Here is a 20,607-nt window from a genome sequence, read left to right on the forward strand (position 1 = left end):
GGAGATGGAGGCTCGGAGAGGTTAGAGTTCTTGCTCATAAGGAAAAAGAGCTTGAACATAAAAAAAATCCTGTCACAAGGCTCCTGGTCTGATGTGCTATAGCTTACCACAGGGCCTGACAAGTTATGGGGGCAAGAACTGGGTGGGTCATGAGTTTACAATGTCAAGTCTGGGGCAGCACTGCTTCAAGCTCACCGCTCACAACCTCTGGACATCCCTTGGGACAGTCATACTTCTGAGCAGTGGGCCCATCTGTAGCATCTGGGGCTGGGACCTGTGGGTGTCAGCACATGAGGCAGGAGTACGGTACCCCACCCCCCCAACATCTCCCCCCCCACCAGCTCCACGTTGCCAGTGGCCCAGCATGACCCAGCAGCAAACACTCCTGGACAATAAGCCTTGAAACTCAGGCTCAGCCCCCTCTCCCCTGGAGGGTGACCCTCAAAGCCAAGAACCAAAGCACTGGTTTTTCCGTGTTTATTCACAAGATTGGGATCATTCTAACAGCATTCAAGTGCATGCTATCAGGAAGGCTGCCTCAGACTGCACAGGATGTTAGGACTGTTAGGACTGCTAATCCCTGGGAAGCAGGCCAAACACTTCAAAAAGCTTTTTGAAAAGCCACGATAAGATTTCATCAGTGGTTACCCAGAGCCAGGTGGGGACAACTCTCCTTGGTCTAGATTCCTTGTGTCAGGGAACTGACCCACAAAAGTGGTTCAAATGAAATCAGGGCCCAGGGACAGCCACTCCAGGGTACCCAACGTTGGGACCTCCACTCCGATGTGAGCAGCAACAAGGTCAAACATGCACCCTTCCCTGAGCATCTCCTATGAGCTCACACTGTGTGGAGATGGGGGGCTTATTTCATCTCCACCTCCAGGGAGCCCACAGTCAAGTGGAGGAAAGATTGGTTCTGGTTGGTGACCCTGCTGTGATCCAAAGAACCAGGCACCTCTTCTACCAGCATTGGTTTGCAGGGGAGCATGGTTTCTGGAAAGTATGTGTGGGACAATCCTGGGCTTGAACCCTGGCCATGTGGTGGTGTGACCTTGAGTGAATCCCTTTACTTCTCAATGCCTCGGTTTCTTCTTCTGTAGACTAGAGACAGTGACACTGAGAGGGTCATGTGAGGGTCAAAGATAAGAGTCTAGTGCTGCTATTCGTTAGGCATCCTACAAATGGGAGGCATAAACGACTGAGGTTGTGTGGCCTTGAACATCTCAGTCATTCCCCAGCCTCAATTCTTCGTCTGTGAAATATGGGCTTCGCAAGCTCACAGAGCTGGTCTCCATCTCTGCTGCGTCCCAAACAGCAGTTCTTTTTCCTGCTCTAGGAGTCAACTCAATTTCTGCACTGTGCCCCCAGCCCTCCAGACTGAGGGGTCAGTTAACCTCAGCCGTTTTTGCAGCGCCCCGCAGGTGTGCTTTGATGCACATGACTCTCCAGCTGGTCAAGTTTGCAAGGGGTAGGGGGTGCGTGGCGGTCTTCCTTTGTCTCTACCTGGGTTCCTGTTGCCTCCATATCTCACCTGAGCCAACCCAGTCTTCTGGAAGTCGCTGCAGTCATATTCCCCCAGACAAATCACACGGACCCTCCACCCTGACCTTGCCTTCTCCCTGTACCACCACAAAGAAGCAGGATCTGGGTCCCCACCACTCAGAATCTGCCTGCGTCCCCTGCCTCTGCTTCTACATCCTCTGAGGGGCCTCAGGTCCTTCCAGGGCTTCAGGAGAAACGTCCTGCTCTGCCAGTCCCTTCTGCTTTCTGCCCTGCCCACGTCTTCCCTAAGGCAAACAGAGGCAGAGCTGGCTTTTCCTTTCCTGAGGAAAAGAGAAAAGAGAAAATGGGAGGATTTTTTTAAAATAATAGATCAGTACCTCAAAATATTATTCAAAATATGATTCTTGGGGGTGCATCCTCTTAGTTTGACCACATGACCCTCCCAGCACCAAAACCCTATAGTTAAGCAAAGATGACCACATTACATCCACACTCAGCAAGCCTCGGGCTGAAGAAGATGGGAGGAGTCCAGGGGTCTTTAATGCAGGACAGAGGAACTGCAACGGCTCACCGGAGAGAGATCTCAGAAGGCCGGAAACCTGGAAAACACGTTGGAAAATACTGCTGGCACATGTGGAAGTCCCCACCCTTGTCCCCTCCTGACCACAAAGGGATCCCTGTGAGTGACATACTGGCCAGTCCTCCAGTCTTGGTCAGCAGAAATCTGGGACAGACCAACTCCCAGACTCCAAACCCATACCTCTGTTTGTTCTGCATCAAGTGACCTGAGCCCTGGGAATGTCTGCCCAACACATCACAGAATTGCTGGGTCATCTCATGAGAACACTGGGGCTGGGGACCTGGCCCCCCGCACACACAGGAGAGCACATTGTGAGTTATGGGAAAATGCAATGGGGAAGCCCATTCCAGCTTCCTGAATAGAATGGGAGAGAGGGAGGGGTAAAAGTGACCCCCCCCACTCCAACGCAGGACTCAGGGTCCCCAGCAAACCAAGTCTCTGGATCCCTGGGTCATGCATCTTAAGATCGTGTTTTGCTTTATAAACACAATTTTAAGGAATCACCAAATAGTTGGGAAAGAGGATTTGGTCAACATTAAGTAATAGTTTTGTATTGATGTCAATTTCTGGCTTCAATACTTGTTTTTTTACGTGTTGTTTAGTTGCAGGAATTCTTTGCGTATTCTGGATGTTAACCTCTTATTAGGTATTTGGTTTGCAAATATTTTCTCCCATTCAGCGGATTGCAGTTTCACTCTGTTGACGTGTCCTTTGATATACAAATGTTTTTTGTTTGTTTCGCTATAATCTAATTTGTTTCTTTGCTTGTACTTTTGGCATCAAATGCAAGAAATCATTGCCAAACCCAATGTCATGAAGCTTTTGAAGTTGAAGTTTTGGATTGAGTTCTCCTCCCCAGCTATTTAGTGATTCTTTAAAACTGTGTTTATAATGCAGACATTCATGATCTCAAGATGCATGACAGAGAGATTCTGTGTTGTTGTCCTGCAGTGGCTCGTGTTCTCCACGGCCAACTTCTCTGTCCCCTTTTAGCCCTGGTTTGTCCCATCATGTTGTGCAGGCATCTTGTGAAAGTGGAGGAACCGTTGGGAGGGGCCTGGTTTCTACCAGAGAATCTTCGCATCCCTTTCTTCTTCTCTTCCCCCCACTTTTCCTCCTCTTTTCAACTCCCTACTTGAAAAGCAACCCCATATGGGATTTAGGAGTGACCTGCCAGCCCCTCTTCCCAAAACCCAAGCTCAATAGCTTTCCCTGGAGTGGGGCTCTGGGTATTGAGTAGCATGCTCCATTGCTGTTTGGTTTCTAACTTCTGAATGTGCTGAATGTCAAATTTATGACTATGGAATTTATTTGAAGAGGTCTTTGGATTGTCTCAGTCTTTAAAATCTTTTTATTTAGAAATAATTTAGAAATAAATTGTACGGAAATAGTACAAAGAATTCCTGATACCCTCAACTCAGATATCAAAAATGTTGAAATCTGACCACACCTGCTTTATTTTCTCTTGTATGGTGTACTTAGAGAAGTCAGATTCATAAAGACAGAAAGCAGAATGGTGGTTGTCAGGCCTGGGGGGAGGAAGGAAATGGGGCATAATTGTTTAATGGGTATAGATTTTTCAGTTTTGCAAGATGAAAATAGGTCTGGAGATGGAGGTAATGATGGCTGCACAGAATGCAAATGTACTTAATGCCCCTGAACTGTACACTTAAAATGATTAGCATGCTAAATTTATGGTATGTGCTTCTTGGTATTTAATCACTAAGTCGTGTTCGACTTTTTTGTGACCCCATGAACTATAGTCTGCCACGCACCTCTGTTCATGGGATTTCCCAGGAAGGAATACTGCAGTGGGTTGCCATTTCCTCCTCTAGGGGATCTTCCCCACCCAGGGATTGAACATGAGTCTCCTGCATTGGCAGGGGGATTCTTTACCACTGAGCCACCAGGGAAGCCCCTTAGTGGACAGTAGGCATTAAAAAAACATAAGCTCTTATTATTAATATTTTTCTCCTCTCTTCTAATCACCACCAAAAACATACAGAGTGGATATCTTTACCCATATTTTACAAATGAGAAAAATGAAGCTTAACAAAGTTGTCACTTACCCAGCTCCCAAATCAGAATAGGATACTGCCAGGATTTCAATCCAGGACCAGTTTGACTCCAAAACCCGTGATCTTTCCATTCCACCCTGCTTGGGTCTCATTTAATGGATGAGAAACCTGAGGATTGGTGACACTGAGCACTAGGAGAAAGCTCAGATGCCCACAGGGGCCAGGCAGGTAATGGAGAAATCATCTGCCAAAGATTCTACCAGAGAATCTTCGCTTTAACTAAATTATGGGTAAAGCAAGTCATATGATATGCGCCTATATGGTACTCTAGACTGTGTTTCCAATTCTAATTTTTAAAGTAAATATCAAAAAATAGAAATACACAGTTAATTTAATTGCCTTCCAAAAATTTTAAGCATAACGCAGCCAGCGCTGTGTAGATCAAACAAATTATTTTCAGATCAGATGGAAATCCCGGTCACTCGGTGGCCACCCTAAGGAAGGTGTGGCAGAGACCTCGACACAGGTGTGGCGAGTTCAGATGTGTCTAAACAACCCTCTACAGCTGAATACCACACCCTCCAATTAGTGCCACTGTGGGAACCCAATTCCAGGATGCCAGGATTCATCATTTTCTAAGAGGTATAAGAAATGTAGGGGCTTCCCACATTCTCAAATGGTAGAGAATCTGCCTGCAATGCAGGAGACCCGAGTTCGATCCCTGGGTCTGAAAGACTCCCTGGAGAAGGAAATGGCAACCCACTCCAGTATTCTTGCCTGAAAAATCTCATGGACAGAGGAACCTGGCAGTTTTCAGCCCACAGGGTCGCAAAGAATCGGACATGACTGAGGGACTAACACTTCCACTTTAACACTTTGATAGGAAATGTGGGTTTGGGGGAAATATACCAAATTTTAAATACAAGTCACTTTATTTACACTGTGCAGACAAAATAAGACAGGTCTTCAGGCAAGCCCACATCGTTGGCCTCCAGTGAGCCTCCTCACTCTCGGGCAGAGCCCAGACTCAAAAGAAATCCTAACTTCTAGGCTGTGATGGAACCAACCTGTGATTTTTCCAGCCCAGAACTGGAGCGGGAGGCACAGAGGAGAAAGGATGGGCTGAGTGAAGGCAGTGCAGGATGCCCAAGCCTGACAGAACCTGCCTGAAGAGGCAAGTCTACAGACAACCTGACTTCATGGCTCATTTTTTCTTCCCTCAGTCAGATCTTTGCCTGAAGCTACACCGGAAGACCTGTGGCAGCCCGTCGTCAAGGGGAGGATTGCATGACAGCCGGCCACGCTAATTAAAGGGGATTTTTTTCCTCCCAGATGAATGTGTGTTTAAAATATCAAATATTAATCACTGGCAACATTAATTTATAATAATGCTTGTCTCCCTTTCAGCTTCCAAACCGACATCTGGCATGACTGCTTTGAAACTGACACCCGCTCCATCGCGGGAATTATAAATAGCCTGGGTTAAAATCTTCACCTTGAACCAAACAGGCTGACTCCATGCGGCGGATTATGGAATGAAGGGGGCTGCCTTGGGCACTAAAGTCCTGGGTGGGTCTATTTGGGATGGTGTTTAAAACATTTTAAAAAAATTAAAAAGACACCAGAGGTGTACTGGGAGGGAAGGTTCTAGAATGGCTCTGATGGCTTCCTCCCTGGAGGAGGTCAGCCTGCCTCCCAGCTAGCCCATTTCATGCTAGGTGAGGTGGGACGGGGCACAGGCTGTTTCATCCTGCGCTAAGTTCAACACCCAGTTTCTGTACTTGCTCTTGGTGACTGATTAGTGCAGACACCATCCTTTATTGAAGGGGCACAAAACCCACTTTCTATAGGCAGAAAAAGTCCTCTATCAGCCTGCAGAGTGCTGTCCGTACACAAGCTCACTGGGCCTGGGATTCGCACCACCTCATTCCAGCCTCACGACAACCCTGCAAAGGGAATCCCAGTGGGAACGCCATTTCACTGAGGAGGAAGGTTAAAGAAGCTGTTTCCCTGAGGTTCCCCAGGCAGCTAGTGGTGGGCAGAGCCAAGATCACCCCAAGAAGAGGGAGTCCCTGGGGTCTCCTTGCTCAATACCTTTCCAACATTCTTCCTGTGGCTAAAACCCTAGCTTCCTAAGGGTTCCCTTTCCAGGAATTAGGACCCAGCATCTCTGCGATGGAACACAGGACTCTGGGTACCTAATGAACAACCCCCACCGTGCTCCACCACCAGGGAGGGTTGGGGCCACATTGCTGTGGGGTCTACCTCACAACGAACTGGCGAGATGGCCAGAGTCGCTGTCCACATGTAGCAGAGGTGCAAACAGACTCTGAGAGCGGCCTCAGCCCTAGCAGAGCTGAGCTGAGAATCTGAGCCTTTGGCCCCAGTGTCACCGGGAGGGGCAGGACCATCAGACGGAAGGGCAGAGGGAGGACAGAGCATGCCGTGGAGGGCAGAAGGCAGGTGGGGGCTGGGGAGGGCAGCATCTGGGAGGGAAGCTGGGAGATGCTAGGGGCAGCACAGGACCCTATTTCTGATCATCCCAAGCTCCCCAGGGGCTCAGGACACCTCTGGGGCAAACAGCGAAGCCCTTCCCGGCCCCCAGACTTTGCCATCCCCATGGGTCTCCCCTGGCCCAGGGCTCCTAGGACAGTGCAGGCTGTCCGGGGCCGTGGTGGCTGTAGGTAGCCTTGCCCAGGATCAGAAGTGCCCACAGGCCCTCATGGAAGGAAGGAACGAACACCTGGAGAGCAGCCCACCGACAGCACTCCTTAGTTACCTCACAGCTGCCCTTGCCAGTGAGGACACTGGGGCCGGAGACTCTACAGGGAGCCCGGCTGGCGCTCAGCACCCCAATGGGACCAAATCCTCCCAAGAGCGTAATTCTACCCAACCCCAAAAACAGTCGTCCCTTTGCCTCTCCCAGGGCCTCATTGAGCCCCTTCTCAGTGTCCCTTCCTGGAAGCTAGTGAGGTCAGGTAGGCAGTTCCCACAGTGAGCTCTCAGAGGTGTGTCCCCTCCCCACACCTGGGAGTGAGCTGTGGGCTGCCTCGGCCCAGGGGCTCCTTGTGAAGTTCTCCATCCCCAGCAGGCTCCTGGGGCAGGACAACCCCGAGCCACGGGGCCTGGGCCCCATTTTCTGCTGCCCCGTCTCCCAAACATCCCCTGCTGACACAGAGCATCCCGTTTGGCAGCTCAGGTCCAGGTTTCCACAGCTGGGCCCCAGTTGGGGGCCTGGGAACATATGTAGGACACGTGTTTGCCTCTTGGCTGGGGCCTCGGGGCAGCCAGAGCCGCCTCCTCACCTGCAGGGCTTCCCAGCCTCCAGGTGGGGCCCCAGCTGTCCGCCCTCAAGTGAGCGGAAATTATAGCCCCATGGGGGGCCTCCCCTCTCTCCTCACAGTGGCCCCCTCCTTGTGTTCCTCTTCCCCCTTGGTTTCACTTCAGCGACTGAGGTTTCCTCAGGGACAGTTGCACAAACTTTGAAACCTAATTCTGGATGGATGCAGACCCCATCACATTCTCCCTGCCTTCCCTCCTGTCCTGCTCATCCTTGTTTTAATATTAAGCCCACGCTCTAGCTTGACTGGTGCTTTTCCTAATGGAAACTAGTCTCTCGGTCCCTTGGGGGAAAAGTAGAACTTTCATTGTATGTTTATTTCCTCCGGAGGTTGGGGAGACAGACAGGGTCGGGCAGCGTTTCTTGGGAAAGGAGGCACCGGGACCACCAGCATCGGTCACAGCTGGAGGGGGGCTTGTTGTAGGCCCCACTGAATCTGAGTCTCTGGAGGTAACCCAGAGACTCAGCATTTTAACATCACCCTTTGGGCTTCTATGTACACTAAGGTTTGGAAACTGCAAGTCTACAGGGTAAATGACATTTCCTAGTCCTGGGGTCACCAGCCCTGAGATGCTTATCTCAGGGGACACACATGCATTGGCAGGTTTAATTTGAACACAATCTGAGAAGAGCCAGAATAAAATTCAGAGCCCACACTCCTTATGCTTTTCCTAGGAAAAAAAAAAATTGTATAACGCAGTATTAAGATCATAGCCCATATTGAGCAAACATTCCATTTCACTTGGAAACAGTGACTCATATGTTTAAGCACGGTATTAAGAAGCTCTTAGATAAGATTTGTGTAGCTATGTTCCCAAACGGAGTGTTATTAAGCTTTTCCCACATAAACCTGTGCTTTTAAACTACATTATAATAATGGCACACAGGCTGAACAAACTGAGATTTCTTCCTACTGCGTTCAAATTCTGGGAAAGTGAAACGCATCCAAGAGCAGGTGTTTGTTTCTCCTCGGCAGTTTTATGAGTCTCTCACAGGGGAGATGCCTCAGGTAACTGGCTTAGTGAGCCAGGCAGACAGATCCCAGTGTTAATGGGACGTCTTCATAAATAAACAAAAAATGTATAAAACATTCCCATGGAGCTTCCACTGGCCAAGGCCACCCTAAACTCTTCTTGTGCACTAACATCCTGACACCAACCCAAAGGGGCAGATACTATTGTTACTGAACCAAACGTGGACCCTTTGCCCAAGTGCAGTAGAGCCAAGACAGGTTGTGGTGAAGCAAAGTACAGGGTTTATTTCAGGGCACCAAACAAGAAGTCCTGGCAGCTGAGACTCAGAAGATCCGAACTCCCCATTGGCTTTCCAGGGGCAGGCTTTTAAACACAAGGTAAGCAGGAGTTCCCTGATGGTCCATGCTTCCACTGCAGGGGGCATGGGTTTAATTCCTGGGTGAGGAACTAAGATCCCGCATGCCACAAGGTACAGCCAGAAAAATAAAATAAAGACAGGGTGAGGGAGAGGGTTGCAGGGTGTGTAATCAGCTCATAGACATTCTTCTTTTGGTTAGTAGTGAGGTCATGGGGAGTCAACATCATCAACCTTCTGGTTCCAGCCTGTCTGAGGTCTCTGTGCTTCCAGGCAGCATACAGTCAGTTAACTTCTTCCACCTGGTGGGGGTTTCAGTATCTGCAAAACAACTCAAAGGATATGGCTCAAGATACTATGTAGAGCCCCTGAGGGGGAACTAAATGTCCTTGACTTTGTTTAATGGCTAAACAATTATTATTTGTCTCATTTGACTGTTTTCCTTTCTGCATTTTCTCACTTCTCAAATAAAATTTATTCTTTGGAACTCTAGCAAGGCCTAAGAGGTGAAAGTTTTTCTACAAATAAGAGGCAGTCAGAGGACATGGAGATGTCTGTCCAGGCAAAGCCCATAGGATCCTGCTCAGTTACACTATTATTATTATTATTGCCCATTTTACAGATGGGGAAACTGAGGTAGAGAGGCTTAGTAACTTGTCCACAGTTCCTGTCTAATAAATAGCCTGACCAGGGTCCAAACTCGAAGTCTGTGCTGTTACTGCTGTGTCACCCGGTAGCAAGGTAACTTTGCTGCTAATTCTGTGAGAGTTGCCAAACGAGCTAAATGCAAAATGACAAGAAAATGTCAAGCTGCCATTTGACAGATTTGTTTACTTGGTCTTTGGGGCTTAGTTTCATGACGAAACCTCACAGGTTTCTCTGTGCCTTGTCTCTGTCAGAGCTATGCCCACGGCTTCTTACTCATCAGCCTGTCTCTCTGCTTAGATCCAGCTAATCCTCCTCACTGATCTTCAGTCCCCAAATTAAGGCCCCTCTGTCCTCACTAGGCCAGGGCCTTTTCCTGCCCCTGACAACGTAAGCCCACTCTGGGGGCTCTGATCCCTTTTAAAAACCATACCCATATTTTTCCTCCAAGTCACACTCATACTTAAATAAATCTAATATACCTATGATCCATGGGCAGTAGAGCCTTCCAAGTAGGGGTCTAACACAAGAAAGAATATTCTAGATGGAGGGCCCCAAATTGTTACCTTCCTGTTGTCCTAGGCCCAGTGGTCCCTTTGAGGCCCACACACTGTTCTCTCAGGCTTGTGGCAGGCTCCAGGCTCCCACAGGAGGCTTTCTTTATAAACTTTGAGTGGAAAACATCAGTGGAAGTTTATGGAGCTCGAGAGGGGTGTCAGAGGACCGAGGGGGAAGCCAACAAGGAGTGGATCCTGTTTTACCCTTATTCCTATCCAGGGTCAGCTGTCCCAAGCCTCTGTCCTCCGGCTGTGCAGCTGCTCCAGCCACGACCTTCACCATTCAAGCCTGGGGACACAAACAGGACTCAGACACTGCCCTTCTTTCTCCTGCGGTGGAGGCTGACCGAAACATGAGAGCTTTCTAAGAACAAGGGTCAACTCAGGGCCTGAGGTGTGTCCCAGTCACTCTGTGTCGATGGATGCAGGTGGAGGTGAGGGACGCATGTGGGTTAATCTGCACGATTCCTTGAAGTCACAGGACATGAGAGGAAAGCAGGGCATTCCCCACAGAGGGAACGGCCTGGGCAAAGATACACGTGGCGTCTTCCACAAACCAAGACAGTCCTGAGGTTGGGAGGGCTGGTGGAGACAGTAGGAGAGCAGAGAGAGGGTGGCCGGGCCAGACCACAAGGAGCTTTTTGCTTCCGGACAAGACAAGCTTTCTCCTTTGTTGCAGAGAAGCCTTTTGGGAGATTTTTGATGAGGAAAGAACCAGGCAAATTTGTTGCCTAGAAGGATGACTGGTGGGTATGCAGGGGTGGATCCTAAGGAGAAACTGAAGGCAGAGAGAGTAGGTAGAAACAGTTGTCATGAACCACACCAAGCAGGGTGAGGGCTCAGACAGCCCCGGACTAGAGGGAACAGGGGCAGAACCGAGAGACTTTCAGGAGGTAAAAGAAAGAGAGCTTGGTGATCATTTGACAAGGAAGTCAGAGACAAGGGACAGTAACAGAGAGGCAGACAGTTCTAGACTGCCCTCGAGCTTCAGACTTCACAGTAGGGGGCGGTGGGAGCACAAACCATCAAGACCAGCAGAGAAAAGGAAGATTTGGAAAGACAAGCGGTTCTTCCCATGCAGTGCTCTGCTGCACACAGACGGGCTGGCAGGCAGTGGGGGGTGGCAGGAGGGGCAGCACCCAATCATTTTCCTCTGACCCCCATCCAGCACCACTTTTCTAATCCTGGAGAACCCGTGAGAGGTGATGTCTCACAGGAAGATGACAGAGGCTTCCAGGAAAGAAATTTGTAGGGTGGAACTGGAAGCAAAAGAGCAATTAAACATGTGTCCTGGCATGCCTCTTCACCCAGGTGGAAGCTTTGTCCCTCTAAATCTCTGATTGAATATAACACACGGGATGTTTGGGGAGTGGTCCCCATCTGCTCTGAGAGCTCCCTTCTTTCTGATGCTGCCATCTATTCCTCCTCAGCTCTTCTGTGCCACCCCCATGTCAGCCACTAGATGGCACCAGACTCCACCAGCTGAGAAGGAAACCTAGCGCATTTGTGCAGACCTTTGCCACTCTTTGGGCTTCACTGGTAGCTCACAAGGCCTCCTGCCTCCAACCCAGAAACCCATTTGAGCCACACCCTCCTCATCACCTAGAGCCCACTGAGCTGCCTCGAACCCTTCATGCAAACGGACCCTGTATCCACTTTCTCCAAAAAGTTGCCCCAGAGGGGAGGAGGGATTCCGGTCACATCCCTCTCCTACCCGGACACAGCCCGGCCCTGCCCCCTCCCCACGTCCCAGGCACGGCAGGAACACACGGCCACTTGACCCTTGTTCATGCTTTTATTCTGCAACTAGTAGTCAGTGCACACGGCTATGGGCACCACCACGCCTGGGCGAGCCTTGGGCAGGGTCCAGATGAGAGTGCTGAGGGGGCCTGGGATTGTACGCCAGATGGAGGCCAGTGGTCTGACACCCAGACAAACTGCTCTGAACTAGAGGCAACCCTCAGCCTCTAGAGAAGATGCCATATTTATAATAGAAGTGGGGCACACACAGCCTGGCCAGGGTCCTGGGTCACGGTCCCCTCTGTGCCCAAAATCAGTGGCCTGCCGGCTAGCTCCCATCTCTCCTGCAGCTGAGCAGAGGCCAGAGGCTTCCTCAAGGTCACACATAGACCTGCTCTTGACCCTTGGAAGGGGGCTATTGGAGGGAACTTACTCACGGCCTCATGAACCACCACTGTCTGCATTTCACAGGGAGGCAGCAGGATCGGGGGCTTCACTGGGAACTGGTAACATGTGCTGGGAGGGGCATGGGAGGCCTGCAGTTCTGACCCAGTGGGCTGAACCCACAGCAGCCGTGTGGAGGCCGATTGACCTCTTGGGGCCCCATACTTTGCACGAGCTCACTGATGCAGGCAGAAGTGCACGTGCTGGAGGGGAGCAGCAGGGCCCAGGGAGGACGGTTCACCTGTGGTGGAGGAAGGGCCGGGCAGGGAGACACAAGGAAGGAGTACGTCCCTGTTACTCACCGCCCCTGAGGCGGCCTCAGCAGTGCACATGGGCTTCCTCCAGGACCACAGCCACCAGCCAGGACCCCACAGCCCGGCCGGGCAGACCGTAAAACCCTGTGACATGTGTCTGCATCGGTGCACATATGTGGGCAGGGGAGCAGGGGTGTAGGTCAGCAGTGCAGGGAGTGGGACAGCAGAGGGGATGCAGGGCTGGGCCTTTCCGCAGAAATAAAAGTCCAAGGGAGACCACCACAGGCTGTGCTCAGAAAGAGGCCTGGCACCCCCAGTGGGTGTCCTGAGACCAGACACACTCCTAAAAGTTGATGTTCTTCAAGTTGGTGGAGCAACGGTACCTGCCGTCCAGGCCACGGGAACACAGCAGGTTGGGCAGGCAGGGGCAGGCGTGGTGCTGCCGTTTTCTGAAGAAGGGGACCTGGGGAGAGAGAGGAGAGTAGACATCACCTTCACCAAAGGGAGGCGGGCCGCCGGGGGAGCCTCTGGCCGGCCCAGCCCTGGCTGAAATGTCTCATCACCTGCACCCCAGCACCCCAAAAATAGCTTTTATAAAGGAGGAAACTGAGGCACAGAGAGGTTAAGTAACATGCCAAGGTCACACAGCCAGCTTGTGGGGGAGCCAGGGTTTGACCTCAGGCAGTCTAGCTCTGACACTGATCAGCCGCTAGGCAATGTGGCCCACCCGCCTATCCCCCAAACTCCACGAGCCCCACACCACCCACCGGGGTCCCCCCGCTGACCCAGCACACCCACTCTCCCACAAATTCACACCCACACCAGTGATTGAATATCACCTGTAGCTCATCCATTACACTCTCCACCCTGTGTGGGTGTCGGGGATGTAGCTGCACAGGACAGGGTCCCTGCCGGGTGACTCACACCCACAGGAAGGCTGAGCCACTAAGGGTTCCTCAAGGAGGGTGAGTAGGAGGGGTTAGGAGCATAGATAAGTCGGACAGCCTGGGCTCAAATTAGGTCTGCCAATTCCCAGCTGTGTGACAACCGGCAAGCTTTTTAGCCTCTCTGTGCTTCAATTTATTATCCGTAAAGGGAGTTAATAATAGTGGCTACCACATATGGTTGTAAATAGGTTTACATGATAAAGAGGTTTAAACGTGCAAAACCATCACTTAGTATGATGATTGGCATGTGGTAAGCACTCGGTGTATTACTACCTCTGCTGCCTGTTTTGGGAATACCCCAAGGCTACAAGGACTGTGCTCTGTCTCCCTCCCCGCCTCAGCCTCCTCACGCCTAGGAGGGCTGTGCCAGGGAGGATGATGGTTGGAGGATGCTCCTGGGTGCAGGCGTGCTCCCCAGAGGGGCTTGCAGGGCATCTCGGCCACAGAAAGCCCAGGGAAGCGGGCGCAAGCTCACAGGTGCTGCCGCATCCACCTGACAGAAAAGGCCCTGGGGCCGTTCTGTGGTCTCTGGGATGCGGCTCCTCAGGAAGCAGAGTGGGTGCTGGATGCCTAGGGCACAGAGGAGTAAGTCTCCTTAAAGTGTATGCCCTGGGGGCCCGGCCAACCTCACCCTGCACACCCCCTCATACTCAGGCTCTGGGTGGGAACCCACTTTACAGTCTTACTGCGTTGTGTTCTTAACGGGAGGATATGTGTGCGCGTGCTGAGTCACTCAGTCGTGTCCAACACTTTGCCACCCCATGGCTTGTAGCCTGCCATTCTCCTTTGTCCACAGGATTCTCCAGGCAAGAATACTGGAGTGGGTTGCCATTCCCTTCTCCAGAGGATCTTCCCAACCCAGGGATCAAACCTGTATCTCCTTCGTCCCCTGCATTGCAGACGGATTCTTTACCGCTGAGCTACCTAGGAAGTCTAGAGGGAAGAACCCTGTGCAGTAAAGGGCGTTCAGGAGACTCCCAGAATCTAATTTATCATAACAGAAACTTTAGGGATGTCAGTCTAGTCCCCACTTTGTATGCATGAGGTAACTGAGACCCAGGGGCTTCAGCAAATGAGGAACTGGGGTTCCAGCCTCTAGGTCTAACAGGCTGCGTGATTAGGACCCCGCTGTACCCCAACCGCCCCCAAAGTAAAGAGGTGGCAAGAAATCCCTAGATTGGAGTCGGAACACTGGTCCAGCGCCTTGTGCTTTGAGCCAGTGTGAGCAGTACCTTGTGGCTGCCGGGGTGGCACTCCTCTCCTGCCCGCCCCAGCGGGGTGCACACCCGCAGCCCACGCAGCCACAGGCTGACCGCACAGCAGGTGCCCGCCCTGCACTGGACATCCCGCTCGCAGGCCTGCGGGGGGGAAGACAAAGGGGCCGTTAGTGCCCATGGGCACCACTGCAGAGAAACCAGAAGGGAAAGTACATCCAAAAACCCTTCAGAGGGGTGCTGGGAGCGGAACCCAGGCCTCGGTACCCAGGCCTCAGTCCCCCGGGACACCCGGGGCCGTGCAGCACCACCCCTGCTCCTGTCGAGGCAGGAAACTCAGGGCTCAGTGGGGCAGCAGACTTGGATCTGAGAGCGCTCTGAGCTCCTCTGAGGCCACTCGGTGGGGAGGCTCCCCTCTGACAAGGCTAGAGCTTAGGAGACAGAGCTTTTCTAGCACCAGAAGATGCTTAGTGGATGCTAAGGAGATTGAATTAACTCAAATTCTTCGAGGGGGAGGGTCCCAATGGCCTGCACCCCAGGGTGATCGGTGTCAAGTTTCTGTGGACAGGGACCCTCCAGCCCTCACCCAGCAGTACTCGGGGCTGGTGCCTCTCCTCCCCACCATGGCTCCCTCAGTCCTCCCTGGAAACCCAGTTTCATCTGAGGGGCCAGCACCCCCCAACAGGTGTTTCCCCGCCAGGGTGTCTCTGCTGGCCTGCCTGGCCCTTATGTGACAATTGGCAAGTTATTTAGCCTCTCTGTGCCTCAGTTTACTACCAGTAAAATGGGTTACTAATAGTAACTCCTCTAGGATGGACTCCTCTGGGTTGGGCTCCCAGAGCAGGGGCTGAGTAGCCCTGCCTGGTTTCTGAAAGGTGCCATCTGTGTGTGTTTTAGTCTCTCAGTCGTGTCTGACTCTGCAGCCCCATGGACTGTAGACCGCCAGGCTCTTCTGTCCATGGAATTCTCCAGGCAAGAGTACTGGAGTTGGTTGCCTTTCCTGTCTCCAGGGGATCTTTCCAACCCAGGGACTGAACCCGGCTCTCCTGAATTGCAGGCAGATTCTTTACCATCTGAGCCACCAGGGAAGACCCACACAAACCTGCTTAAGCTAAAGCCTACATTAAGGAAAACAGAACTAAACTGCTCCAGACTCAGGAGAGGCCACCTTGTTGAAGCACCCCACCTTCCCATTTCAGAGATCTGTGGCTTCTCTGAGCTGAAGCTGGGAGCTGGGTTTGGGTTGGCCCTTTTCCACGGGGCTTCCCTTGTTGCTCAGCTGGTAAAGAATCTGCCTGCAATGGGGGAGACCTGGGTTTGATCCCTGAGCTGGGAAGATCCCCCTGGAGAAGAGAAAGGCTACCCACTCCAGTATTCTGGCCTGGAGAATTCCGTGGACCATATAGTCCATGGAGTCGCAAAGAGTCAGACACGACTGAGCAACTTTCACTTCACTTCTTCTCTACTGGGCCATGCAGTGCCCTCTGGCTGCCTTGTGGGGCCCTGCAGTAAAGTGGGGCATGCTGGGGCTGCTCGACACTCAGAGGAGGTGCAGGGAGCAGTCATCTGGTCTCCAACCTAGTGAGGGCACGTCTCACACACCAGCCGGTCCCTGAAAGCTCAGGGTCAGGGCTGAGTGGACTCCACATGACTCTTCTGCCACAGAGGTGTGGCATCACTGTCCCCCCTGGGAGGAGGGCCCCTCCAGGACTGAATTTGGGACAGTCGAGGTCTAGGGAGCAGGGCACTGCGGGGATGGTGGAGCCCAGCCTCTTTCTGAGAGTCAGACAGGGCAGCAGCAGGGCTTGGAGTGCAGAGGGAGTGGCTCTAACCACTCTGACTGCTCGCAGTGGGTCTGCTTGGTGTGGCCCTCTTCTCTGTCTTCCCAAGGGTCAGCTTGGAGGCTCTTCTAGGAAGACATTTTCCCATCTCTAAGCCCTCCCTCCTGCCAGACCTGCCTCTGGGCCAGACTCAGGGTCAACCTGCTGCCTGGTGGGGTAACCACGGCTTCTCCCCTCTGCTCTCATCCTCCCAATCTTCAAGCTGCACGAGAAGAAGGCAGCCTTCGGTAGCTCACGTTCATTAGGTACAATTCTGTCCTGACAGTTGTATTTATGCTTCGGGTCCCAAAAGCACTGGCTTGCCTTTCATGTTTGTTCTGCTTTGAAACTCAGTCTTTTTCCTCTAAAAGGGAGAAGAAAGAGACTTCGCTTTCTGTGAACATTACAGTTAATCCAGTTCCAGGAATGGGTTGGCCTCCTCTACATTTCCATTTTCTGTGTAAAAAGCTGGAGGAAGTTGAAACAAAAGTGAATGTATCTCTTTTTTGTTGTTGTTCTAGTGGCTTTTTATCTAGAAAGCTCCCAGGTCAGTCATTACTTTCCTGTTTTCATAAGAATGGTCCCATCACCATCACACAACCTGTGCCCATGAGAGGGAGTGCTTCTGAGGGAGAACCACTATTGGGGTGTCTTGAATATTACAATGTGCCGGCCTGGGTGCACCCACAGTGGGGCTGGATTTCTACTTGTTATCTGACACTTGTTTCTGGGTCACTTAGCCAATTGTTGACATCACCTTTATTCCTATCAACTGGGCACAGAGTTAAAACATATAAACTGCACGGGAAAGAAAGAGTTTCAAGATCGACTTTCTTAAGAGTAGAGAAAGCAGAGATTAAACATACCCAACAGAAGGTAAATAAGCTCACAGCCTTTAATTAAGTCAACTTACTATGACATGTGAACCAAACCACGCATGAAAACTAAAATTTACACAAAAGATAAATTAGGGAGTGCTAATCCACTTTATAAAAGATTCATTATTGCTCAAAAACCTTCTTTTGACCAAAGGTCCAAACTTCAGAATTTGCAATGCTCTCCTCATTTATTGAAAGCAGAATTTGATTTACACAGTTTCTCCGAAGCAGATCCCCTTTATTGAGGTCTAACTAACGTGAAAACCCTGTGAGATGCCTCTCGGAAGTGCGGTCTGGAACTGGCTCCCATGCCCTTGGTTTGCTTCCTGTATGGTTCCTGGGTCCTGTCCCATGCAGACCCTGACATCCTCCCAAAACCCAGGGCAGAGAGAATGTTGGACGACTTACCCCGGTGATCACGGCACAGTCGGACACGGTCACCAAGAGGAGTATCACTGAGACTTGCGTGGCACCTCTCATGGTCACTTGGTGTGAAGGCAACCACTGCCAGCTCTGCTGCCTCTGCTCTGCCTCAAACCTACCAGCTCGGAAAGCCAGGCTCTCCCCTGAGATTTATAGTGTCCGATCCAGGCTGCCCGTGGATGCCTTGTCTCCACTCTTGCCCATGACTCTGTTATTCAGATGATCTCAGAGATGGAGATGAGACCTGAATCCCTAATGACATTGAATCACCATCGAAACCAATAAAGATGAACCATCAGTGGCAGTGACAGTCGCTCTGACTCTCAGGATGCAATGACCCAGTCAGCTCCGTGCATCGCACTCCACAGTCCTTGTTGCCTCTGGGGCATCCTTCTATTCTGCTTGGGGCCAGGGGAAAGCTTTGGTAATAAATCAAGGGATTTGCAACATCACCATTCACTCCTCCCTGCACCAAACCCAGGATCATCGGCTCCTTCACACTCAAGCCAACAAGAATGATCTGGGCTTTTCCTGTCGGAGTGAGGAGCTGAGACGACATAGTGAGAAGGCAGTGTCCTTGGTCCCCTAGAACAGGGGTCCCCAACCTCCAGGATCTAATGCTTGATGATCTGAGGTGGGGCTGATGTAATAATAATAGAAATAAAGTACATAGTAAGTGTAATGTACTTGAAATCATCCCCAAACTATCCCCCCAACCTGGTCCTGGTCCATGGAAAAATTATCTTCCATGAAACTGGTCTCTGGTGCCAAAAAGGTTTGGGACTGCTGCCCTAGAAGGTTAATATTCCAATAGGGAGACATAAGACAGTGAGAAAACAAAGCCAGGCTTGTGGGGTTGATGTTCCTGAGAAGTTCATAAGGAATTGCCCTCTAAGAGGCTCTGGACAAACACCAAGTGTCACTTGGCTCAGGAACCAGAGGGCAGAGGATGAGCCAGTTGACAGGTCCCTGAGGAAAAGCATGCTTGAGCTGGGTTTCAGCTAAAGTTACCAGGGGCCACATGCCTTCCTGTTCCATGGGTTGAGCTTGACCTTATTCAGGGGCTAACAAACATGGTGGGCTTGGACACCAGTCTTGGGGAAGGTGAATCTGGGCACAGCCCCTCCTACCAACTGATGCAGAGACCTCCCAGGACCTTTTATCAGACAATCCCCACAGTGATAAAAGTCCCTTCTCTCCACAGTGATAAAAGCCATTATTGCCCAAGAAATGTCCTCAGTTCAGTTCAGTCGCTCAGTCGTGTCCAACTCTTTGCAACCCCATGAACCACAGCACGCCAGGTTTCCCTGTCCATCACCAGCTCATGGAGTCCACCCAAACCCATGTCCATTGAGTTGGTGATGCCATCCAATCATCTCATTCTCTGTCATCCCCTTCTTCTGCCCTCAATCTTTCCCAGCATCAGGGTCTTTTCAAATGAGTCAGCTCTTCGTCCTGCAATACGTTAATAGGTGTTGCAACTGCTACTGCTAAGTCGCTTCAGTCGTGTCCGACTCTGTGCGACCCCATAGATGGCAGCCCACCAGGCTCCCCCGTCCCTGGGATTCTCCAGGCAAGAACACTGGAGTGGGTTGCCATTTCCTTCTCCAATGCATGAAAGTGAAAAGTGAAAGCGAAGTCACTCAGTCGTGTCCGACTCGTCACAACCTCATGGACTGCAGCCTACCAGGCTCCTCCGTATATGGGATTTTCCAGGCAAGAGTACTGGAGTGGGGTGCCATTGCCTTCTGTGTGCATACAAATACATACGTATGAGATTTCCACAGTTGAAGCTTTGGGAAACTGATTACATAGTTCCACCAGCTTTTTTTTTACTGTAGGACTTTTCAGGGCCTTTTATATACTAGTAAGCTAGAAACACCAGGCAGGAAAATGCAATTGGTAATTATTTCCTAAACAGATTAATCCATCCAACACTTTTTTTCTTAGAGTGTCTCAAGGGAATGTGACTCCTAGGTAGACACACTGACCAGCATTTATGAGTGAGAGGGCGGGGAAGAGAAGAGCAGCTCAGCTTCACCACCATGAGCAGAGTGAGAATCTAAAGCTAACCTCAGTCTTCTCATCTGTAACATGAGGGTGAGAATAGCACTTACATAATGGGCTTTTGTGAGTATCCGTCCATGTATTTATGTATTCATTGACTATATATTTAGTCACAACTACTGTATTGAAGGGCTCAGACGGTAAAGAGCCTGCCTGCAATGTGGGAGATCCGAGTTTGATCCCTGGAGAAGGAAATGGCAACCCACTCCAGTATTCTTGCCTGGAAAATCCCATGGATGGTGGAGCCTCGGGAGCAACAGTCCATGGGGTCGCAAAGAGTAAGACGCAACTGAAAGACTTCACTTTCACTTTCTTTTCACTATATTGAAGGCACTATTTTTGGCGCTGGAAATAGAGAGCAAAACAAGATCCTTGCTCTCATGCAGTGGAGACAGATAATAGACAAATAAACAAATAGATTTATAGTAAAATGGCCAGGGGTGCCGAGTGCTATTAAAAAGGAAGATAGAGGGACTCCCCTACTGGTCCAATGTCTAAGACTCTAATCTCTCAATGCTGGGGCCCTGGGTTTGATCCCTGGTTGGGGAACTAGATCCCACATGCCACAGCTAAAACTATGTGCAGCCAAATAAACAAATAAATTCAATATTAAAATAAAAAGGAAGACAGAGAGGACAGCAGAGTATGACATGGTATGGTGCTTTAGATGGGGTGAGGGTCTCTCTGAGAAGACACTCAAGAACCCCGATGAAGTGAAGGAATGCACTGGGCAGAGCCTGCAGGGAGGAAGCGGTGCAGAGGTCCTGTGGTAGGGCCTTCTTGGCCAGTTCCAGGAGCAATAAGGAGGGTGGAGAACAGGGGAAGGGGGAGGGAGGGATGCTGTCGGA

The 20,607-nt window shown here is 51.0% G+C and overlaps 1 protein-coding gene across 1 annotated transcript; it reads right to left on the reverse strand.

Moving 5' to 3' along the window:
* Positions 1-12,753: 12,753 nt before the first annotated feature.
* PROK1 (prokineticin 1) lies at positions 12,754-17,749 on the reverse strand. The gene is made up of 3 exons (XM_010830873.1): positions 17,678-17,749; positions 14,590-14,715; positions 12,754-12,873 (listed from the first exon to the last, which is right to left on the reverse strand). Exons 1-3 carry the CDS (start codon positions 17,747-17,749, stop codon positions 12,754-12,756), a joined length of 318 nt encoding a protein of 105 aa, XP_010829175.1.
* Between the last annotated feature and the right edge of the window lie 2,858 nt (positions 17,750-20,607).

Source organism: Bison bison, unplaced genomic scaffold (assembly GCF_000754665.1).
Source record: "Bison bison bison isolate TAMUID 2011002044 unplaced genomic scaffold, Bison_UMD1.0 scf7180017864519, whole genome shotgun sequence".
NCBI lineage: Eukaryota > Metazoa > Chordata > Mammalia > Artiodactyla > Bovidae > Bison > Bison bison.

Excerpts from the sequence above, each read along its gene's own strand:
- PROK1 (XM_010830873.1), bottom strand. The coding sequence starts at position 17,749 with ATGAGAGGTGCCACGCAAGTCTCAGTGATACTCCTCTTGGTGACCGTG. Across the intron at positions 14,716-17,677 it reads ACTGTGCCGTGATCACCGGG|GCCTGCGAGCGGGATGTCCA; the intron begins GTAAGTCGTCCA and ends TCCCCCCCGCAG. Across the intron at positions 12,874-14,589 it reads GCCACCCCGGCAGCCACAAG|GTCCCCTTCTTCAGAAAACG; the intron begins GTACTGCTCACA and ends CTCTCTCCCCAG.